A 22511-nucleotide genomic window follows, 5' to 3' on the forward strand; every position below is an offset into this window, starting at 1 on the left:
ACACTGAACTAGTATGGGAATCCAGTAATTTGGCCATTGAAACTCTACCTGACATGCTTTGGATAGTACATCTCCTATAGTGCCTTTATACTGATTCCTACTATTACATGTTATATTTATTTTAGCACTGTGTTCTTGTAAAGCAGGCATGGCTTAGTGGTAGGTCATACAGACTAATGTTACCAAGGTCCTTGGTTCGAGACTGACAGTGGGAATTTATTTTTCTTTGCAAACTTTCAAACTGAGTACAGGACCTGTCAATCAAAGTGCCATAAAGGCACTTTTAAGCATTAAAACCAGGTCTGCTTCGTTTGCTGAGCTCACTTGCAAGCACTGGCGGTGAGCTCACAAGACACAAAGACACCAGCTATTTTCTTTGAAAGAAAAGAAAAAGGGGTGACAGGAAAGTGGTGAAAAAGGGGTCACAAAGAGGGTAAGACATTAGGGAAACAAGCGTGGAATTTGCAGGAGGGATGTAGGTAAGGCCCATAGATGCCCATGTCTTTGGCAGCAACATCTGTGCATTTCCATGTATTTTGGTGAGACATTGGAAACCTTTCACCCCTGAGAGAGGTGTCAGGACAACATTAATATTTGTTGTAGAGCCAATTGTAATTAACTGTTTCAATGTCAAGCAGACATGTGTGCGACATGGACAGCTAAGTATGGGGCGTAATTTTTTTGTGGGTACAGAGTGCCCTTTTTTTTTTTTCAGGTGAGAGTGGTATGTCAGGTGAAGGAAGTCGGTATAGCTGGGGAGGTAGGTTGGGTAGGTTAACAGACAAGACAGACAAGACGCATACAGGGCGGTGTATGACACACGTGGGGGGGGTTACACAATTGACGGGGACGGAGGTTGGGATATCCAAGATGCATGAGCCCACAGATGGCAACAGTGGAACTGATATCCCCACCCATAGGCAGTTGCCACTGTTCCTTCACAGCCCAGGACGGGGCTGTGCTGGGGGCTGTGTAGGCGGGGCAATGGCCGGGGCCGTTAGCTGTGCCACACGAGCCTCAAGCTGGCGTAGGGGCCCAAGAATGGAGTCTTGGATCTCCCTTCGCACCACAGACCGGACACCTTGGAGGGTGAGTGGACGAACCCCTCCGGCCACACTTGCAGAGGGGGGACCGGCCCCATACCCTGCAGCCCTTCCACCCGAAGGTGGCACAGGGCCACCGGAGGGTCCGCCTGGGCACTAGTGCCAGGTGCAGTCGCCAGCTGAGGTGGGAGAGGTGGGTCCGCTGGGACCTGCCTTCCCAAGCGTTCTAGGTTTGTGAGTAGTTATGTTAGTTTGGGTTAGTGGCATTTTATTCCATTCAGATTAGTTGTAACAGCATGCATTGGTATTCCCATTAAACAAACACCCAGATATTAACACCATTGAACAAGGGGCATATCAATATCACATGCATTATTTGAACAGAAATACACAGTCAAACAACATGCAGGGTTGATTAATGGCAACAGGCCATCAAATTTGCAGGTATGAACAGGGCACATGCAAGAACAGACATGCATATATTTTTGGAACGGACAAATGTCCATGATTAATGAAATGTTCACATACCATTATTTAGTGGGTATTTTTATATGGAATTATAGGGTTGGGTGGAGATAGAAAGTGATGACACATTCATATGTTACACATTGATTTACATTTGTAATAGGTACACAATTAAGTTGAGGCTGATTTTTCAAAATAATTTTTATTTGACTATCATGCTAGACCTGTTACAAATACATCACTATCCTACTTATTTTGAATTTGATCAGATACATCATCCTGCTACACTTTGATGACAGGACAGGGGACAACTATGGCTGTTTAGTCTGTCAGATAATCATTCATTCTATCTGCAAATTGTTTACTGTGATCACCATATACAGAATTTGGCCTAGACATTCCAGATTCTGACACACTGAAATCAGTTTGCGATATTAAGTTGTACTTCCCACATGCATTTAGTTCTGTAGAAACACACTGGGGCTAATATATTCAGGGGTTATTACTACTTTATTTATTCATACATGACCCTTTCTGTCACTCTCACACATCCTGCAACTTCACAGTTCAGGTTGCTACTTCTAGGCTTTGTTCACATGTTAGACTGGTGGTGATTCAAACACTTTCCAACAGCCTCACTTCTGTCATGATTCAGCATTTCAACAGGGGATATATCTCACATGTGACTACCTCAGATTCTGAAGCTGTACTCTTGAGACTACTGCAGGTTACACTATATTTAATTAATGGTGGGACATCTGTATTACAGCACTGTTTAATTCTATCAATTATATTTCCAGTTACACTTGTATACTGATGAACTTGTTGCAGCCATACCTGCAGACTTTCAAATCTTGCTTGCACATTATATTACTTTTAATCAATACACTGCAGTGTTCTGATACATGCTACAGTATAATATTTATTTACAAGTACTGGGTGGGGTTACTAACCTGCATGGTGGCGCAGCCGCACCAGCCTACGGGCATGCATCTCGCGGTTCATAGAGCGGACACCTGCAGCTGTAATACGAAAGAAGTAATATTGGACTACACATCTCCATAGTATCAGCCAGTTGAAATCCTTACATACATAAGTAAAATGTAACTTACTCAGTAGTGGGGCATTGGGCATATCCCGGGCCTCCTGGATCCATTCGGTCAACTGGTCTTGCTTGCGTCGCTTCAGGTCCGCATGGTGGTGACAGACCTGCTCACCAGTGCGTGGAATGCCAGTAGCACTGGTCAGATCACGAGCCAACTGGTCCCATGCCTCTGCCCTATACGCTCCCCATGAGACCTGGCCCTGCATGAGTTGGGCCTCATGATGATGGACAAGGAGCCAGACCATGTATCTGGACTCCTCAATGCCCCAACGCTGTGCTCGAAAGCAACGTCCCTCACCTACTCCACTCATTCTGACTACAGGTCTGTTCTACAATCGTTTCTGCTGTGTATTCCCGCCTATGGGGCTTATATATGCCGCTTTTCCCGCACATTTCTCTGATTGGCCATTTTGGAATTGTATCTACTTCACTGAAAATGCTTTATCATGCTCCATTCTGGATTTTATCCCATATATATGCTATTTCTGCATTTCTAGGTATTGCTGTCATGGCTTAGTGGTTTAGTACCTTGACTCTAGTGCATGGTATCCTGGGTTCAAATCTAGCAACTGATTTTTGATTTTCCTTGCAGAACTGAGTTGAGGACCTGTCAATCAAACATGCCAAAAGCACTTTTAAGCACTTAAAACCAGGTCTGCGCTCGTTTGCGCGGAGCTAACGCGCACTGGCAGTTAGCTTGTGGGAGCGTGCAAGCGGTGTCGCTGGGATAAATCTTAATTGGCTAGTGACACACATGTTCAGCTAAGCACAGCTAGTTGCAAACAGTTTCAGCCTATTAAACCGGTGCTTAGCAACGGGCATGCAGTTTGCAGCTTGTTAAACAGTACTCAGCTACGGGCAGTCTGTCTCACAGCAGCTTAGCTAGCAGTACATTTCTGACTATTTTTATTATTGTGTTACTTCAAAATATATGCTCCATTTCATTCCATTTTACAAAAGGGAATACATTTACATTTGTACAATACTGTCAGGGGGCTTTTTAGTGCTTATTTACAAAAAAAAAAAACGGTTGTTGTGGGGGCTCGAACCCTGCCTGCCTACTCTTAGGCCGGCAACTCTACCGCTAAGCTATTACTTCTTGGTTTACTTTGCATATTTAGTTCTTATATCCTTTTCCACTGACTGCTAACTGTGATTGCGCTAGTAGCATACCCACGCACACGAGCGCACACAGTAGCAAACATTTACGGGGTTTAAAAAAAAACAGGTTTTAATTTAATTTTATAACATCTCTTCACTTTATACACTGATGGTCAGTCGGGGCATGTGTTGTGTAGTGTGTTTATTCACATTTCCATGGCCTCTCTCGTGGCTGTTTACTTTCAGCCATTCTAGTCTTCCGGGGGCGTGTCCGCTTGCAGGGCTTAGCCTACAGACACGCCCCCTACTCTCTTACATGGACCGTGTAAGAGTTACTAGTGTGATTCAGCATGCCTCATGCACCTCATGCATATGCATGACATGCTGACATCACACCGTTTAACTGCAGCCTCCGTGTAAGAGTTATAACTCTTACACGGAGGCTTCGTGAATCTGGCCCTATGTCTGATTCAACTACAACTACTAAGATTTGTTGAGTAGCTCCCTATTCTGTTTAAAAACTCACTTATTATAAATACTGCACTGTATACTTTTATGCCTCGTTCATCTACAGTAGTTTTAGCGGTCTTACTATGGGCCAAGCTATCTTGATGTGAGTTTTATCTATTGGTTAATGCATTTGTTTTCTTACTGTTTTACCTCCTTTAGTAACAACTTCTTTTTTTCTTGTCATACATTTCAATTATGCTGTGTTATATAATGCTCACTGCAACAGGTATAATAGCCTGTTGTCTAGCTGTGACTGTGTGTTCTGCTATGTTCAGAGGAATGTATCACTTTTTCATCCTGATTACACATCAGTATTAACTGTTTTTTTTTCTAAGTATATTTATTAACTGTAGCAGCATTTTAAAGCTAAATTTTGTGTAGCATTGCATTTGTACTACTGTGCTAGAGTGAATGCAGATGTGGTAGTCTTTAACAGTTTGTGTTTATATTGTTTGAGTTTCTCTTTCTGTCCTCTCCAAAGTACCTCCATCTATATTTTGTGTGCTAAACACCATATTTGGTAACAATTTTTATTATTATTTTTTTCTCTCCTCAGTTATCAGACAAGTTTGTCTTTTTCCTCTCCACCGTACTGTTAAATGTCCTGCAAGCTGCATTAAACAGTTGCAACAAAACTCGCTCATCACACAGCTCTGTTCTCTTACCTTGCAGTGTCCCCTTATCTGCAAAGTATGTTGGCTTAGTTTTTGCATTTTACAATATACTTATTTAAGGCATTATCTACTGTACTCTCTAGCAAGTTTGGTATGCTGTAAAGTAGCTTGGCAGCAAGGAACCTCCCCCATTTCTTAATAGACTGTCTGTTAGTTTCAACAAACCTATGTCTATTACATGCTGGACTCAATTAGCCTGTGTTAAGATATTTCTTATCCAGCCTGTTTTAAGTTATTTCTTACCTGATAGTACTACAAAACAAAACCTCTTTTTCTTACTATGAACAGTACAGAGCCTTATTCTGTTAGAGTTTTTAGTGATTGTTTCTGGACTGTGCTTGACTCTGAGCTTGGCTCAACCTGCTCCGTTCGCCCTTGCTTCACTCAGGCTCACTTCGCTCCTCTCCCACTCCCATTCCTATCCACCCCCATATCATTTCCTTTATAGCTAACTACTTTGTACCTCCCACAACATACACCCACCCCCTCCTGTCTTTCACTCCATAATAGAATATACCTCAACCCTCTTGCTGCTACAACAAAATATTCTAACTTCACCCCCCTACTGGTACTAGTTGGTATACACTATTATCCACTATCTAATAGACCGAAAAACTGTACTCCTGTGCATTTTAACTAAATACACCCTGCAATATGTACTCCTCCAAGAGTAAAATCTATGCATTTCTAACTACATCCATCCTATTACTGCCTCTCCTACTCCTCCTCCTTTTACTCACATCACTTAACATGCACTTACACCCCAAACATATCTCCCCTACAAACCCAAATTGCTGTAGCCATATAAATAATCACCAAACCTTCACCATTTTCCATTTGTCTTCTCATTAAATAATCCCTTACCAAAAATATACTTACCTAACACCCAACTCACTCCTACCAAACACAAAACTAAATACTGCATCCCCATTGCTAATATGCTCAAACTCATCTAACTCCACAAAAACATTCTCTTAGCTGGAGACATCCATCCCAACCCTGGTCCAATGCACTCCACTGCTAGCCCTCCTAACCCCAAAATCAATAATCTCCCAAACAAACATCTTTCCTTCTATTCAATAAACACAAGGATTATTCTGAACAAAGTAAGTGAACTACATGCTTGGATCTCCCATCATACTCCAGATATCCTTGTTCTAACTGAAACATGGTCAAAATCCCAACACCAAGACCTAGAGATCTTGCCCTCTGGCTATAGCATACACCATCTAGACTGACCAAAAGAAAAGGTGGAGGAGTTGCTGTCCTACACTCTAACCACCTTACCATTTTTAACTCTACTTTTACAACCCAAGCCTTCTCCCCAGCCAAATTTTTCACTGTAAACCTAAATATTAATAGCCATTCCACTATCACCATTGCAGCAATTAACATTCCACCAGGTGATAATATCCCCCTACTGGAACATATGCTTGCTCATATCTCCCAACACATCCCAAATGAAACTATCATTCGTGGGATGTCAACATTAACTGGCTATCTCTATCCTCTCAGAACCCCTCACACCTTAATCTCTATGGCTTTACTCAACTCATCTCTGATCTCACTTATTTCAATAACTCCCATACAGCCTCATCTTTCCTTGACTGGATTCTTGTCTCTCACCCTTCCAAATTCCATAACCCTGAAATGCTACCAAATTCCCTAAGTGATCACTGTCCAGTAAAAATACTAAGATACTCATCCTATCAAGCTAAATCTCAAAGGTTTATCAAACACCGACAACTAACAAACTTTAATCCTGAAACTCTCAAATCTTTACTATCAAAAGTGAACTGGAATCCCTTAAAAGTATTCCCCTTGGATGAAACTGTCCACTTCTTTAACTCTACTTTCCTTAATATTTTAAATTCTCTGGCATCCCTTAGAACAGTCCGTATAAAGTCTAACATACCTCCATGGCTGACCGTAAACACACGTGCACTACTAAAAAAAAAAAAAAAGACAGAGCATAGAAAATTTGGACTAAAACTAAAGATCAACCAGACCTCCAGAAATAAAAAGAACTTAGAAATCTTGCCAAAAGTCACATAAATAAAGATAAGAAAAACTTCTATAATAATCCACCTTCTTCCTTTAAATCCAACCCTAAAAAGTTCTGGCACTTTGTAAATCAAATACTACACCCAGGTACACAAGCTTCCCCTAACCCTCATCCTGACAAAACACATGAGGAAACTGCCTCCATAGTTAACAACTACTTTATAGACTCAATATCCAAAGTACTAAATCAATACACAAACCATCTCACCAACAATAATAGACCTAGTAGCTCAAACTCTTCCATCAATAGTAACCCTACCACCACCTTCTCCCTTAAACCTGTCTCCACTAACTATATTACAACTCTACTATCTAATTAAAACCTTGCTCTACATTTGTAGACAACATTCCCTCCGCATTCCTTTAGGCTGCTGCTGATGTTCTTGCTTTCCCAGTTTCTATTCTAATAAACTGCTCTGTTATGGAATCCACAGTCCCTTCCATCCGGAAGCAATTTTATACCCTTCCAATATGCAAAGGAGGAAACTTCATAGATATAACTAATTTTAGACCCATAGCCATACTCTCACCACTCTCCAAAGTTCTGGAAAAATGTATAGACAATCAAGTCTTACACTACCTTCTGCAAGAAAATCTACTCACACCTACCCAACATGGCTATCATCCCATGCACAGCACTACTACAGCTCTCCTGTCTTTCCTAAACACTGTATCACTAGCTAGAGAAAGTTGTTGTTGTGTCTTTCGGCTTATTCCGGTTAGGGGTCGCCATAGCAGAACTACAGTCCACTAATGTTTGGCACTGGATTTTTACGTGCCGAGTTACCAGCCCTGATGCACAACCTTCAACGAAGGCATGGCCATTCATGCACGCCTCCACACGGAGAATCGAACGTGACAACGCTACTGCAGCACCACTACCGCGGATCATTAGCTAGCTAGCTAGAGACAGTAAAAAACATATTTCCTCTCTCTTCATTAACCTCTCTAAAGCCTTTGATACAGTCTCTCATAAACTTCTTCTCCTTAAACTAGCAAACTTATACTTCTCTCCATCCATCATATCTTGGTTTAACAGCTATCTCTCTGATAGACTCCAATCAGTCAAATTCTCAGCTTCTTCCTATTAAAATGGGTGTTCCCACAAGGTTCCATCCTTGGGCCACTTCTTTTTAACATATTTACCAACCTTCTCTACTCTTCCTGAACTGGATCCTCACTGATGATGATTCTACACTTATCACTATTGCTGACACATCAACTCAAATAAAATCTGACACACAGTCCTCTTTTAACTCTGTAGAAAACTGGCTATCTGAAAACTAATTTATCCTTACATTCATACATACATAAAAATGTTTCAAGCACAGGCATTAAGCCCTTTTAGCTTGCCAATATGCCAAAACACTTGTTCCCATAATAAATGTCCAGGCTGTTCTTAAAAATATCTAAACTAGTACTTGCTTTAATGTAATTTGGTAGTCTGTTCCAAGCATCAGCTACTCTATCAGAGAATCAATTAGTACACTTCTCATTCCTATAGAATCTTCTACATAGGTTATCTGATGATTCTCTAGTAGTTTTTAATAACCCCAAACATTCCCAGAGGTAGTTGTCCCTAAATGCCCTATATACCTGAATAAGATCTCCTCTTAAATATCTGTACAAGTTCAGATATTTTAGTCTTTCATAATAACTTAGATTTTCACATCCATGCATGCCCTTAGTATATTTCTGCTGTACTCTTTCCAGTTTATTCATGTTTGTTTTCCTATAGGGTTTCCATATTGTTATTCCATACTCAAGTTTAGGTGTAATGTAACTAACAAACAATGATTTCATTATGCTTGATTTCCTAGACTTTATAAATCTTTTTATACAACCTATAGTTCTATAACTATCATTAGCCAATTGGTTTATATGATTAGAAAAACTCATAGCTGAATCTACCCATATACCCAGGTCCTTAAATGAGTCTACAGTTTCAATCACTACATCCTTAATCCAAAGAAAACCAAATTACTACTCTTTCTCCCTAAAAATATTAACCACATGAAGTCTTCCTTCTCCATACTGTCACAAAATAATACTCAAATGCAGGTGGACACCAGTACAAAACTCTTAGGTGTTACTATTGATGATAGACTAACCTTTGATTTACACATCAATAATTGTATCCGAAAAACACATCTCACGTTAGGTCTCCTCTATAGAAAAAAAACATATCTTACCAAAACAGTAAAACTAACCCTTTCAAATACCTACGTCTTACCCACTTTAGTTTATAGCTCCCAAATTCTCACCAGCCTCAACACTAATTTTAAAATAAATTATTAAACAAGTTAGAAACAACTTATAACAGGATTGCCATATTTGCTGCCCAAACTTCTTACAAGTCCCATCACTGTCTCACACTAAAAGAACTAAATTGTCTAGAATTACCTAATCTGCTTCGGTATAATCATTTTCAGATTATTCATTCCATTCTCTGCAAACCCTCTTTCTGTCCAACTATCTCATCTCTAATCTCTCATTACCTACCCACTAGATTACTCTGCAGTTCTGTACAAGGCCTACTAAAAATCTACAAACCAAGGACCAAAATGGGTCACCTAGTCTATAGCTTTAACCCCTCCAAGGCCTGGAATAGCCTACCACTAGATATAAGTTTCCTTGAACATCCCAATCAATTCAAAACTGCTACAAAAATACCTTCATGAAAAATGGACTTGCCAATGTAATTATCCCCTGTAAACACTCCCCTATAACCTGCTACTTCTCTTCTCTCTTTCTTCCTGTGAAGACTGGTAGAGATGGGTGAAGGCTGCCAGCCTAGTTAAATAGAATTTGGTACATAATTCTATCATTTGCAAATACTGTAAAATGTTGAACTTAAAACAATGTGGCAACATTGCCCTCTGCTGTAAAGAAAGCTAAGCCAAGCATTTCTTGTTGGTCCTTTGAAATTAAAATTATTTCATGAGTGCCTTTGATGTTTATAAGTCAGCTTCAGTCCAGCTAGATGAAGGCTTCCTGCCTGTTGTTTAAGGCTAAAGTTAATTACCAGAATTTACATATGGAATGTCCTTTATTGCTCTAAGTGTAAAAGAAAGTAAATGCAGTTTCTGTCAGCCTGGTAACACCTGGAAGGTGTAAAAGATGATGTAATGTTTAGCAGAACTGGAATTTCAATTTAAACAGTAAGAACCAGAGATTATTAAGCATTTTTGTCTGACTATCCAGCTCAGCACTCTGCCTTGCTCTATAAGTAAGTTATTTTAGAAGTGTGTTTTCTTGTAGCAATAGCTAGAAATTAGAAAGTTTAGACTAAGTGGTTTTCTGTGATGTCAGAACTGTACTACTGATTTATTTTAAGTATTTCTGTGTGATCTCTGAACTCTCTTGACTAGTACTGACTGTGTAGTAGAAAGTATTGTCTTGTGGTTTTAATTATTTATTATTAAATATTTTAAAACCGTTTAACTGTGGCTGGTTTGTGTAGAGATAAGTTAAACTCTAGAGTACATTGCATATTTATAGAGTTTATTGTACAAAGCCACTTTAATAAGCCTTGACTGATTAGTCACACTTACCAATCGGATAATAACATTGCACAGTAATAATTGGACACCCTTTTAAGGGCCTTTGGGTAGCTGATAATATTAGCTGGGTGGTGGCAGTAATTACTGCTGTATAGTGTGGATAAAAGGGGCACAGCTGGAGAACCTGTGCCAGCCTTCCCCAGAAGTGTCTGTGTGGTTGTGCAAACTCTTATCTCAAAGTGTGTGCATGTGTCAGCTACTTGGGCAGGGACACAAAGCACTGGTTGGACAGAGAGGGTGATGGAGATTTTAGCTTGCCCGGCTAGGCTGAGATCTGGACCCTATAACTCTGCTAGTGGGAAGTCTTATTGGGGACCTGGGGAGCAAGGGAGCGACCAACCCCAGACTGACTGTGATCTCTGTGTGCTCTTAAGGGAAATTGCACTTTATTTTGTGTATTTGTTATCCTTTCCTCATATTTGAGATGCCCTCTCTAGTGCTAGTGGTGAGGATTGAGGCTCTTTGATTGCTGGGCCAGGGCATGGGCATCACACTTCCCTTCAATAGTGGCCAAACAAAGCCAACCGTGGGTAAATCCAGCATTACCCACACCCAGAAGTGGGTAATTGCTATTATACAATGACATTATTTAAGAAGAAAAAAAAAATACTTTTCTTAAATAATGGCATTGTATAATGCCTCCTTGCTGCCCTTCCACAGCAGTCTGGTATTCTGAGGCAGTTCTGATGTACTGCGCATGCCTACGCAGTACATCAGAGCTGTGGGCAAAAGCAACAGAGAAAGCAAGATCTCTGTTGCTTTTTAAAAACTGTTTCACTATGTTAAATGAGTTTAACATAGCGAGACAACTTTAAAAAAAGCAACAGAGAATATCCATTGCTTTTTTTAAAGCTGTCTCGCTATGTTAAACCCATTTAACATAGCCAGACAGTTTTGCAAAAAGCAATGGAGAAAGCAAGATCTCCATTGCTTTTTAAAAACTGTTTTTCTATGTTAAATCAGTTTAACATAGCGAGACAGCATTAAAAAAAGCAATGGAGAATCTCTGTTGCCTTTTTAAAGCTGTCTCAAGACAGTGTGAAGCAATGGAGATCTTGCATTCTCCATTGCTGTAAAAAAAGAGATATAGTAATGGAAAAAGACCAGGCGACCGGACCTTTTTCCATTACTATAACTCAGATTTACAACGTGCACACTGACCAATCAGCGTGCACGTTTTTGAATATTAATGGGGGGGTTGTTGTATAATGTGCTTTGTTTTATACTTGCTTCATATTCTTATACTGGCAACTAAACTAGATTGGAGAATTTTGGCAAAAATGGTGATACCAGTTCTAAGATGACGGAGCTGAAACCTGAATGATCTGTGAGATTTTCCCCTGCAGTGAGCAGGGAGCTTACCTCTTACTGGTCCATGTTACATGTTACTCATGGTCTGTATTTGGAGTTATTTTTGCAAAACATTGTTATCTCTTTCATCAGAACTAGTTGAGCCAAAAACAAACATTGCAGAAGATGAACTGCAACTAAAAACTATGATAACAGCATGTTTACAGGAGAGCAGGTTCTACTACTGGTCTTTTATGTCACAGAATGACTGACTGTTTATTATTTATTTATTTTATTTTATTGACATTTGTTGTTCGGGAAAGTCCACTGGTTCAGAAACCCATTTTCAGTGGCAGCCCAGGGAGAAAAGCTCTACAATGTATTACAAAGTATTCTAATTTAACATAAAAATAATCAATGTTATATGCATAAAAGCAGAGATATGCAACATAGTACAGTACAGAGTTTACATTATTAATCTTTAAGGATCACAATGCACAGGCAAGAAGTTACATGTGCAGCAAAGCATAGATGTGCAACAGTACCATAAATAGAGTGCGTTTGTGAAAACTTTGCTTACTGAACACAAGGCTGAAATTATAGGACCTGCTATTAGAACCTTTCACAATAGGAATTAATTAAGGGACAGTTTTAAAGGGGCACAAATCACAGATGACTCAAGCTTCAACTTACTACAATGGTTGTGTCACACAGGCAATTTGGTGGAGCTAAGCTCTCCATGGTACTACACAACATTAACTGCTCACCTGTTCTGACACTTCCTTCAGTGGTTGAAATGCTATTATACTTTAAGATGGCATTTTGGGCATCTTGGGCTTTATGGATCCCCAAGGCTTGTACAGCTGCAATATATTTCAAAGCATTGTGCAACTACAGAACTGAATGATAGCAGAATGAGATAAACAAAGGAAAGACTATATGAATCTTAAAAAAAAAAAAGTTAATGATACACAATAGCAGTTGTACAACAAGTGATGCTAGCTCACCCATCCTCAGTGAAACAGGCTGGTCTGCTGCAAGACTAACTCTTTCAGTGAAATGAGGTTTCAGTGAGATAGGTTCATAGGTTCATAGGTTCATAGGTAGGTAGTAGGCTATCTGCCCAAAGGCATTTATAAGCCTAGCTAGAATGTGTTGGCTTTTGCCGCCCCCTTAGATTAGTTCCCTGTGCCTCTGTCCAGCAGATCCACTGAAGTGATGAGACCAAAGTATGCATATCAGCCAGAGACATGTGCTTGGTTCTGTCAGTCTGTATTGATGCAGTAGACTATTTTAGGGGGACCACAACTGGTAGTGTACAAAAACATAAACTGCAGGAAATAGGCATGCAGGGCCCTCATGTTGCAGTCATGCACATCAGCTATCACAGGAAGGCCTTAGTTGCTTGAAGATGAATGCCATGATGGATATCTGGATAACTGCCTCCATTTACTGGCTGTCACCCTAAAGGGGTATGAATGGGAAGGAATGAGAAGTGGCAGGCAGCTGGAGTAAAAACAGTCTTACCTGGATTGCAAGAGATATATGAATGAAAATACCATATTCCAAACACTGAAAGCTGCTAACATAGTTCCTGTATACAAAGGAAGACAACTAGAGCAAATGAGCAAATACAGACCAAACTCTTTGCCTAACTCTCTGGCTACAGTTTTGGAAAGATCAGTGTATAGAATGTTTTAACTCTTTTGGACAAAGCCTCAAAAGAGGTGTTATACCATGAGGCATGCAACGGTTATCTCACTTCACAAGGGTGGGCCATCAAACAGCCCCAGAATCTACAGACCAATTAGTTTGATTATTCTAATATGCAAAGCCATGGAATGAATTATCATGCATCTGACCAGACATATGCACCAGCTGGAACACCCACAAAGGTTTCCTACCAGGAGAATCCAGGGAATAAACACAAATTCCTATATAGATCACCTTAACACCCTGTCTCTGTATTCGATCTCCTACAGGTCACTGAGAGGTGATCTAGCATGGCATAGAAGTCATCCTTGTTTCCAGGTGTGATGGGGCTTTGTCACATCTGCAAAACAAGTAGCATCTGAGCCACTAGATCCAATGATTTAAATTTTGTTTATGACATAAATGAGACAAGCTGGAGCCACATGATCTGGAACATGCTCCTCATCCACATGAATCAGAGTCCATCCCTAACCCTATTTAAGTGTAACCTTGATCAATCAATGGGAAGTTGAAAATTCACCCTGGGTCTGCCCCCCTGATATTTGATAGACAAAGGTAGACAGTAATTCCCAAACTAACATACTCCCCACAGCCTCTAGAAATGTCCTAAATAACATACCCCTCCTAATAAATGCCGGGACACATTTGGGTTGAATTCCATGGCTAGGCTTATAAAAGCCTTGATGTTCATTAGTATATACCCGTGAACCTAATCCAGATTTTCTGACATCCAGTACAGATTGTACATGATAAACAAAGGAATAAACTATCTCACTGAACTACTTTTCCAGAATCTAGCTCAAGAATTAGTCATTCTCATGATTCCTAGCCTTAGGCAAAACCTTTAACACTGGATTTCTCAATATTACTAAAAAAGTAGCCAGTATGGGCATCATGAGAGAAGCAATTTCTTAGTTACCTAGTTAGCAGATTGACAGCAACTGCTATATTAAATGGGAAGTAAGCCTATAAAACTTAACCTAGTAACTTTAAGAATTCCTCTGAGGATTTGGTTCTTAATACCGTCTTTATCAGTGATGTGTGGAGACTATGTAGTAGTACAACCTGTTTTCTTCTTCATGTAGATAACTGCACAGAGTGCTCTGTTTTGTCTCCACACATCGCATATGACATTCTTTCCCCAGCCTCCTGGTTTGGTGCACAGACTTGGGGCTTGTTTTTAGTGTCAAGAAAAAAAAACTGGACACACCCTCCAGCAACCAAACCTTTCTTAGTTTTCATACAGAATACCTTTATAAACTGTACTCTGCTACAAGGTGAATGTATTTCTTCACTGACAATACATTCTTCCTTTTTTAATACTACATCTCCACAATATCAAATGTAAGTCAAATGGTTGACTGACTTTACAGTGTAGATAATTTTATGGTTACTATTAGAGCTTAACAATGGCTCTACCTATCTCAGAGATTATATTGTGAGCAATATGCCTATTAACATGCTTAGTTCTGTCTATGTCTTGAATCTAGCAAGTCAGTACCCCCTCCCATTTTCCAAAACCATTCTGGAAGACTTCCTAGTCAAAAGTTGGTTCTGTTCTGGCTCAGCACTAGAATAAACTATATCCCTAAATGTGAACATATACTTATTCATATCTTACCTCTTCCGACTTTCCCTTCTTCACTCACTTTCTTACTTCTATTAGTTTCTCTCCCCTGGCTTTCTATCTAAATATACCATAAGCCTACTTTTCTTTCACTTTGTATTGTAGTCCCTGTTTGTATTTGCGAAGAAAATGAAAACACTGTCATCTGTGTTAGCATGTCTGGCAGGAGATTTGTGTATATTCTCAGATCAACTTGTATGCTGTCATGTCTGATTGTGAAAATGTAAATACGTTTTTAAAATGTTGAGTATCTCCCTGCTTACACACAATCATTAAAGAATCTGTCAGTGTTTTGATACATTTCCAATGGCACATTTTTGTGAAGAAGATTCTAAAATACAAACTGTTTGTAGATAATCAGCTGAACAGTAGATGATGGCATTAGAATATTCCTGGTTGCTAGGTGTTATATGAACAGCTGATTGACAGGGGAAAAAATAACTTTTATAAATAGCGGACTGTTATTTTTAAAATAACACAGTTGAGACTATTAAGCTGAACAGTTTGTGAAGTGGAGCAGTTAGTGAAGAGTTGCAGTCAGAAGATACCCAGAAAAAGAACTCACCAGAACTCTAAGCCTGCATTTGCCTTGCTGTTATATTTCAGATTAGATCAGGGACAGTATTCTCTAATTAGATTAGGAAAGTTTTGTTATTTAGATATAGTTTTTTTTTAAGATGATGGGCTTCTGTCTTACAGTTTAATTTTATATTTCTGGTGATGGAATTCCGGTGTTTATTGAAAGTTATTGATTTACATTCTGGTAATCATTTTACTTATTATTAAATGTTTTTCATTACTTTACATTGTGGCTAGACAGTCAGTGTGTTCTTTAGACATTAGAGAGTGTTTATACCTGTTTGATACTCCCCAGGTCACCATGAATGCCTGGCTGCTTCTGACCATAGCTATCATTTATTTTGATATTTATTTTTTTAATAAATTGATGACTGTTTGAAGGGCATGCAGACTGTCTGACTCTGATGACAGCATTATCATTTGTATTGGGGAGGGGGACACAGCTTGAAATCTGTGTTAAGTTTCCCATAAGTGTTTGAGTGTGTGAGATTTAAATTTATTTTGAGTGTGAGTGAGTCAGAGGTCTTAAACTGGAACACATTACTCTAATGTGTATGATAAGGGACTACATTTGGGATGGACAGAAGTATATAGTCCAGTCCCAGGAAAAATAGAGCACGTTCCTGTTGTGTTCTTAAGGAAAATTGTAGAATTTTATTCTTGTGTGCTCTGGTGTTTTCTGTGATACTCCCACAATGGAGTCAGTGGGGAGGATTTAGGCTCCTTAATTACTGACCCGGGTTTTAAGTGGAGGACATCACATTTATTGTTGGCCGGACGTCACATTTTATTGGTGGCACCAGTGGGATATTAACTGAATGTCATAGTATTATACTAACTTAACTTGAATTTCTCTACAAACGGTAAATTTTCTCTATCAAACCATATTCATGTTACTTGTATCTATTCTTAACAAATGTTTTCATATTATGTCTAATTTTGTATAATTATTTAACTGTAGTTGTTTTTTTTTTTTTGTATTATTTAAAAAAACTGTAAAGTTGTTGTTCTTAAAATGTTTTGTAATACTTTGGAGCTTTTCTCCCTGGTCATTGCTGAAAATGGGCTGATACCCAGTCAAACTTTCTTGGTAATCAAACGTCAATAAATAAATAAATAAATAAATACATAAATAAAGTCAAATTTCAGAATAGTCAAAACAGCTTTTCAAATCAGCACAAGATCACTTTGCTGAAGCCATCACTGGTCAAGCTTAAATTCTCTTGAATGACGTAAACTATATAGTAGAATAAAAATTATCCAAGCCCTTCTTATACACAAAATATTTTTATAAAAAACTGCAGTCTTACAATATTCTGATTCTTTTATAGTGCTACAATAATGAAAATTTTAGTAAATATTATCAAAACTCATTTAGGCATAGACCCAGCCAAAAATGTCCAAATAAATAGCATATACTTAGTGTTTATCATTTACAAAATGTTTATCATGATTCAGAAAAAAAACAAAACATTAGCAGTTACAAGACAATTTACTCTTAGCATGTTACTTATCAAACCATACTAAACCAGTAAAATAACATTCCAGGCATATTTTCACAAATGCTGTACAGTGATCATATTATCTTATTTGCAGTATCTTTAGAAAGTTGACTGCTGGTAGTTTGCAGCAAGAATAAAGAGTAGCCAATAAATAAAAATGTAAATAACAAAAAAAAAAAAAAAAAGCAGAGAAGGCCATTAAATTAACATCTGTGACACTTAGTACTGAATTGAAACATTAGTGTAAAACAGTAGAAGGTTTAAACATATGCAGAAGTGAAGGAAAAATTAATGGAAGTCTATGAAATTATATGATGGACCAGTGGGTGAGAAGATAATTAATGGTAGACCAGAACCTGATGGTGACTAGTGACACAGTCTGCGTAGTCAAGAAATTAGAAATGCAAATATGGGTTGAAGAAGTTATGTGTTAGTACACAGGGGGGAGTTGTGTCTTAGATACAAAGCATTTTGGCTCTTGGATATTTGCACATTATGAATTTGCCTTAATTTTAATGGAAGGAATTTTCATACAGTAGGCCAAAGAAGGCTCTATATCATATCTATATATTGATACTGATGCACAAGAGATTAATATAATCGTTAACAATTTTCTTAGAATGTGAGAGTGGGCAGTAGTTACAATAGAATAGTGCTAAATTCACAGAAGTTTAGAAAATGCTCATAATTAAGACAAATTCTGCCTTTTACTTCACAGTTAGTCAGTTAGCATTTACCAGTGTGGAACAGTGGTATTCCATTTGGAAATACAGAGAATAAAATGACAGACTTCATTTACTAATACTGAATTGTTTGTCAGTTATTGCAATTACTTTCAGAAGAATAAGCCAGAAAGAGAAGACCACATTTGAGTAGAGAACAATTTCTGAAATTCAGTCCTAGCAAGTCTACCCAAACCAGAAAAGACTCTTTGAGCCTTCTCCTAGATATCAAGTAATTATTTTGACTCCCCAACTCCCACATAATAAACTTCTGCTGCACTGTAATAAACACACTCTCACACACACACACACACACACACACACACACACACACACACACACCCACACTTAAATATCCATTATGTGGCTTAGTATAATCCCCTTCTATTAATGATATGTGATGAAATGGGTCTACTACATTTCATGGAAAGTTCATTTCACTGAAAGTCAATTCAGTAGGACCACTTCACTGAAAACTCATTTGACTGAAACTCATTTTGTTGAAAGTTATATATGGCCTTTTCTCCACTATAGTGTGATTCTGGAGTTAGTATATAAAGCAACGGAGGTGTGGGGGTATAGCCCCCCACATTGGGGTTGTGAGGGTGTAGTCCCCCATATATTATAAATGTTTTAAACTATACAGATGGATACTTACAAGTGCAATGAATAACTGTTTCCAGAAGACAATATATAACCAAGTATGTGGGTGGCTTCACCCCCCCCCAAATAATACTGAAGAGTTAGGATTTTAAGGACATATTTGATACTGAAGCGTTAGGATTTTAAGGGCCCATTTTCAGATTTGCTTGGACCTCCCTAATGAGAAACTATTGGTAAAAGGCATTAAAATCCCTTTAGAAACACCATATCTGCTTCCAGAATTACTTGGTTAGAGATCCTCCTCTGCAGTCTTAGCTGATGATTAATTCTCTTTTTAAGCAAATAGTTGCTTGATTAGAAAGTTACAACTGTCCAGTTAAATGCCTAAGTATTTCAACATTTGTGCATTCTCTATGAGAATACTTGCCAAACATAACATACACCATTCATTTTTACCTCAGTTTACTTTTTGATATGGGTTATCAAAAAAACATTTTTTGTTATTCATGGAATAACTCTAAGTATAAAAGTAAACAAAAATGCTTATCTGTATTGTACTAACATCCTTGTTAAACTGCTCAAATGTTTTTCTGATTCCTTCCCTTACAAAAACCACAGCCTCTCGATCTGGAAACTTGTTTGTTGTCTCTTCCAGACATTGTCCTGTAGTTTTGGATATGAGTGGAATGTGGGATGCTCCATGAACATAACTGGTAGTTAGAGTGGGTCTCATGGGTGGACTTTCATCATAGTGTGCACTGTGGAAAAGAAACATAAAGCACAGAATCAGCATATACAAGGAACTAATATATTTCATGCCTTACAAGTTTTAATTCACACAAAAAAGTAAGACATTTACCATTTATTTATTTATTTATTTACTGACGTATGATTACCTGGAAAGTCTGACTGTCAGCGGTGGCTCAGGGATAAAAGGTCCATATTATTGCAAAGCATTTTAAGAGCAATAATTTTACAGTCTTCAAAACTAAAGCAAACACATCTGCAGCTTAAATAATTTTATCAGATTTTACATATATAAAAACACTGGTTAAAAATCGATAAAAGGCATATGACGATCATTTAATATTTAGAGAAATATTAGAAAGTTTGTAAAGAAATTAAAGATAAGTTAGTCTTATACAAATAGGAATTGCAATATGAAGTTAGGGGGGAAACAGGCTTATTATATGTTTAGAGAGAAAGTCAAGGAAGAGAATTAGATAGCAATAAGGAAGCAAATAAAGAAGGGAGAATAGGGAAGTGTAAGGAATGAAAATATATTTGTTCGCATTTAAGGATACAATTTATCATGGATTTGAACAAGAAAAGAGACAGATTTTAGCTAGAAAGTCTTTCAGAGTGGATTTAAAAGAAGGGAAGGAGGGTTTAGACATAATGGATATAGGTAAGGAGTTCCAGGTCTTAGCAACCTTGTACAAGTACAGACAGTGCCCAGCAGATTTGCTTGGTTTGTAGACAGACAGGAGTTTTTAGTCACTAGATCGCAATGACCGACTGGGAACATAGTCGTGTAGAATGTGTTTTAATGTTGGACAGGCAGATGGATGCTGCCACTTACTATTAAAAGCAATCTTGCTTTTGTTTTAAGACAGAGCTGCTGTAGTCTAATATAGCATCAATTCCCCATTATATTGACAGTTCAAAGACAATGCGTTAAGAATATATATACAAAACTATCCTAAAAGTTTAATAAATGCTGCATAGATATTTCAAGGAATGAAGGTAGTTTGTGAGACAGCTGCCATTCCCTCCTTAAGAAGATATGTTCATGTTTTTTATATAACCATATATAATTAGTAACATTTGTAAGCATACTTCTGATAAGGATAAAAACTACCATATGGTAATTCTTGTGTGTTTTAATACTTTCAGATGCATTTCGGTTGAGATAGTGGCATGTATACTCCTAAAACAAGAGTTATAGGAAACACTAAAATCTGAACCATTTAGTTTTCTGTATTTTTCCTCATTTCCTGATTGCATATTTCCATATACCCATTCTTGTTTCTTGTAGAATCTCCCACCATAGAACTATTATTGAGCCATGACTCATACTTCCATCTATTAGTATTGCTGGCCAGCCAGCTAGTTCAGTCTTTGCAACATGATATAGTCAGAGCAGTTGCAGTCATCTCTAAAAATTTTAGATTCTGATTGCATATGAAAACTGCTTGACATAACAAATCTCCCATTTCCTCACTTTGCGTATCAGCTCCAGAGCCTGAATAAATGAGTGCATATGTTTACATTATTGGTGCCTTTTTGCTCATCAAAGGCCTGTATGCATACCATGTAGTCTAATTTCATGCACACTTCTATGCAGTCTAAAAGCAAAAGTCGATGATGTTGGCAGCATCTTATTTATATTTATGAAAAACAAGTGTTGCATTGTGTCAGGAATTGCAAATCATTTTCTCATTTGTATGATAAATAGTACAGATACACCTACCAGAAAATGTCTCTTTGGTGGGTAATTTGTCCAAGAAAAGCTGACAAACTCAGCTTCATGTTGATGGGAAGCCTGTCCCATAGAAGGGGCAATCTCTGGGACACACATCTGTCTCTTCAGCATGTTTTGTTTAAGTCACAGACAAAATCAGGTCCCTAGACCTTGTATTTCTGGTATTGTTTGACTTACAAATATGCAGGAGATTCATAAGTGTGAGGTTTGCAGATGCTGGGCAAGTCAGGCATAGATTACCCCTCAGCCATCTATAAGATACTGAGTAAAGGGAAAGGGCTTTAAGGTTTTAAGACTTCTGTCTGTAAGCAGAATATCTGAGATATCTGAAAAGACTGATTGTGCTATAGTAATCCATGATTCTGGGAAGGAATCCCTGAAAGTGTATTATACATATGTTAATTTCAAGAGGGAGAAAGAGACAGTATTACTGTGATGTGACATAAGTTTCAAAGTTACTGTGAGCTGAAGAAAGATGTGTCTTATATCTATCTGCCTTTTGATGTTCACTGGGGCATAGGGTCACACAGACTCTATTGATGCTTTTGTTAGTGAATGAAGAATAAAACTAAAGACTGTTAGAGAGATTTGCTGACCTAGTGAACCCTACAAAGGGCTAGCACACAGGGATTTATCAGGACAATGCAGTTTGCAGAATTCAGATACACCTGCAAGATACCTCATATGCAGATATTTTATTGCAGTCCAGAAAAAAAAAAACAGGTGGCTAGTGGAAAGCAAATGAGTGCATAAACAGTGCATGACCATTTCTTCACAATTCAGAAAGGAAATAGGCTTCACAACATGCTCACATAACTTATGCAGACACAGTGGACTATGATCACAGTGATGTAGCACAGACATTCACCACCATGTGTTCCCAATAGCTAAACACAAATCATAGCTTTAGTTTACAAAGACTCCTGCACATATAGAATAAGGATGCAATAAATCATTTTGTATACTGATTCTAAGATGTATGTATATATGTATATATGTAAATCAATGCTTAATGGGCTATGTATAACATTAATCCTCCACACTAAACCTCTGATGTAGCTGCATGTCCTTTATTCCCATTGAAAAGGAGTTGCTCGTGTGTTACAGACTTCTAGAAAGAAGTTTGAGGATACAGGGGCTAATGGCAACGTAGTTTCCTGTTTTGGACTGTGATGTCTATTTGAATGAGTATGAATAACATTCTATGTAAAATGAAGTAGTATGGTAGCATACATAAAGAGCTATGCTAATGAGCTTCTGTTTCTAAAAGACAACCTGTACAGGGTTAACAGTAAGTACATTTTCTATAACACTGCTGTAGTTCTGGATGCTTGCATGTGGGGGCTGTGTGCATGTGTGGGTGCAGGGAAGAGGGTCATTCACGTATGTACTATTGATTATGGTAATACCCCTGTGTGGTAATGATCATTTAAATACTACTACTAGAAGTGTTCTGTTTGCAGTG

The 22511-nt window shown here is 38.2% G+C and overlaps 1 protein-coding gene across 1 annotated transcript in view; it reads right to left on the minus strand.

The window, feature by feature from the left end:
- The window catches only part of LOC122817287 (medium-chain acyl-CoA ligase ACSF2, mitochondrial-like), a 1325947-nt gene that overhangs the window by 1106925 nt on the left and 196511 nt on the right, over positions 1 to 22511 (minus strand). Inside the window, exon 2 of the mRNA XM_044090513.1 lies at positions 19124 to 19319. Coding sequence (XP_043946448.1) covers positions 19124 to 19319 — 196 coding nt within the window. The remainder of the gene's footprint in view (positions 1 to 19123; positions 19320 to 22511) is intronic.

The sequence above is a fragment of the Protopterus annectens genome, chromosome 12.part0, assembly GCF_019279795.1.
Source record: "Protopterus annectens isolate FY-2018-M chromosome 12.part0, PAN1.0, whole genome shotgun sequence".
Lineage (NCBI taxonomy): Eukaryota > Metazoa > Chordata > Ceratodontiformes > Protopteridae > Protopterus > Protopterus annectens.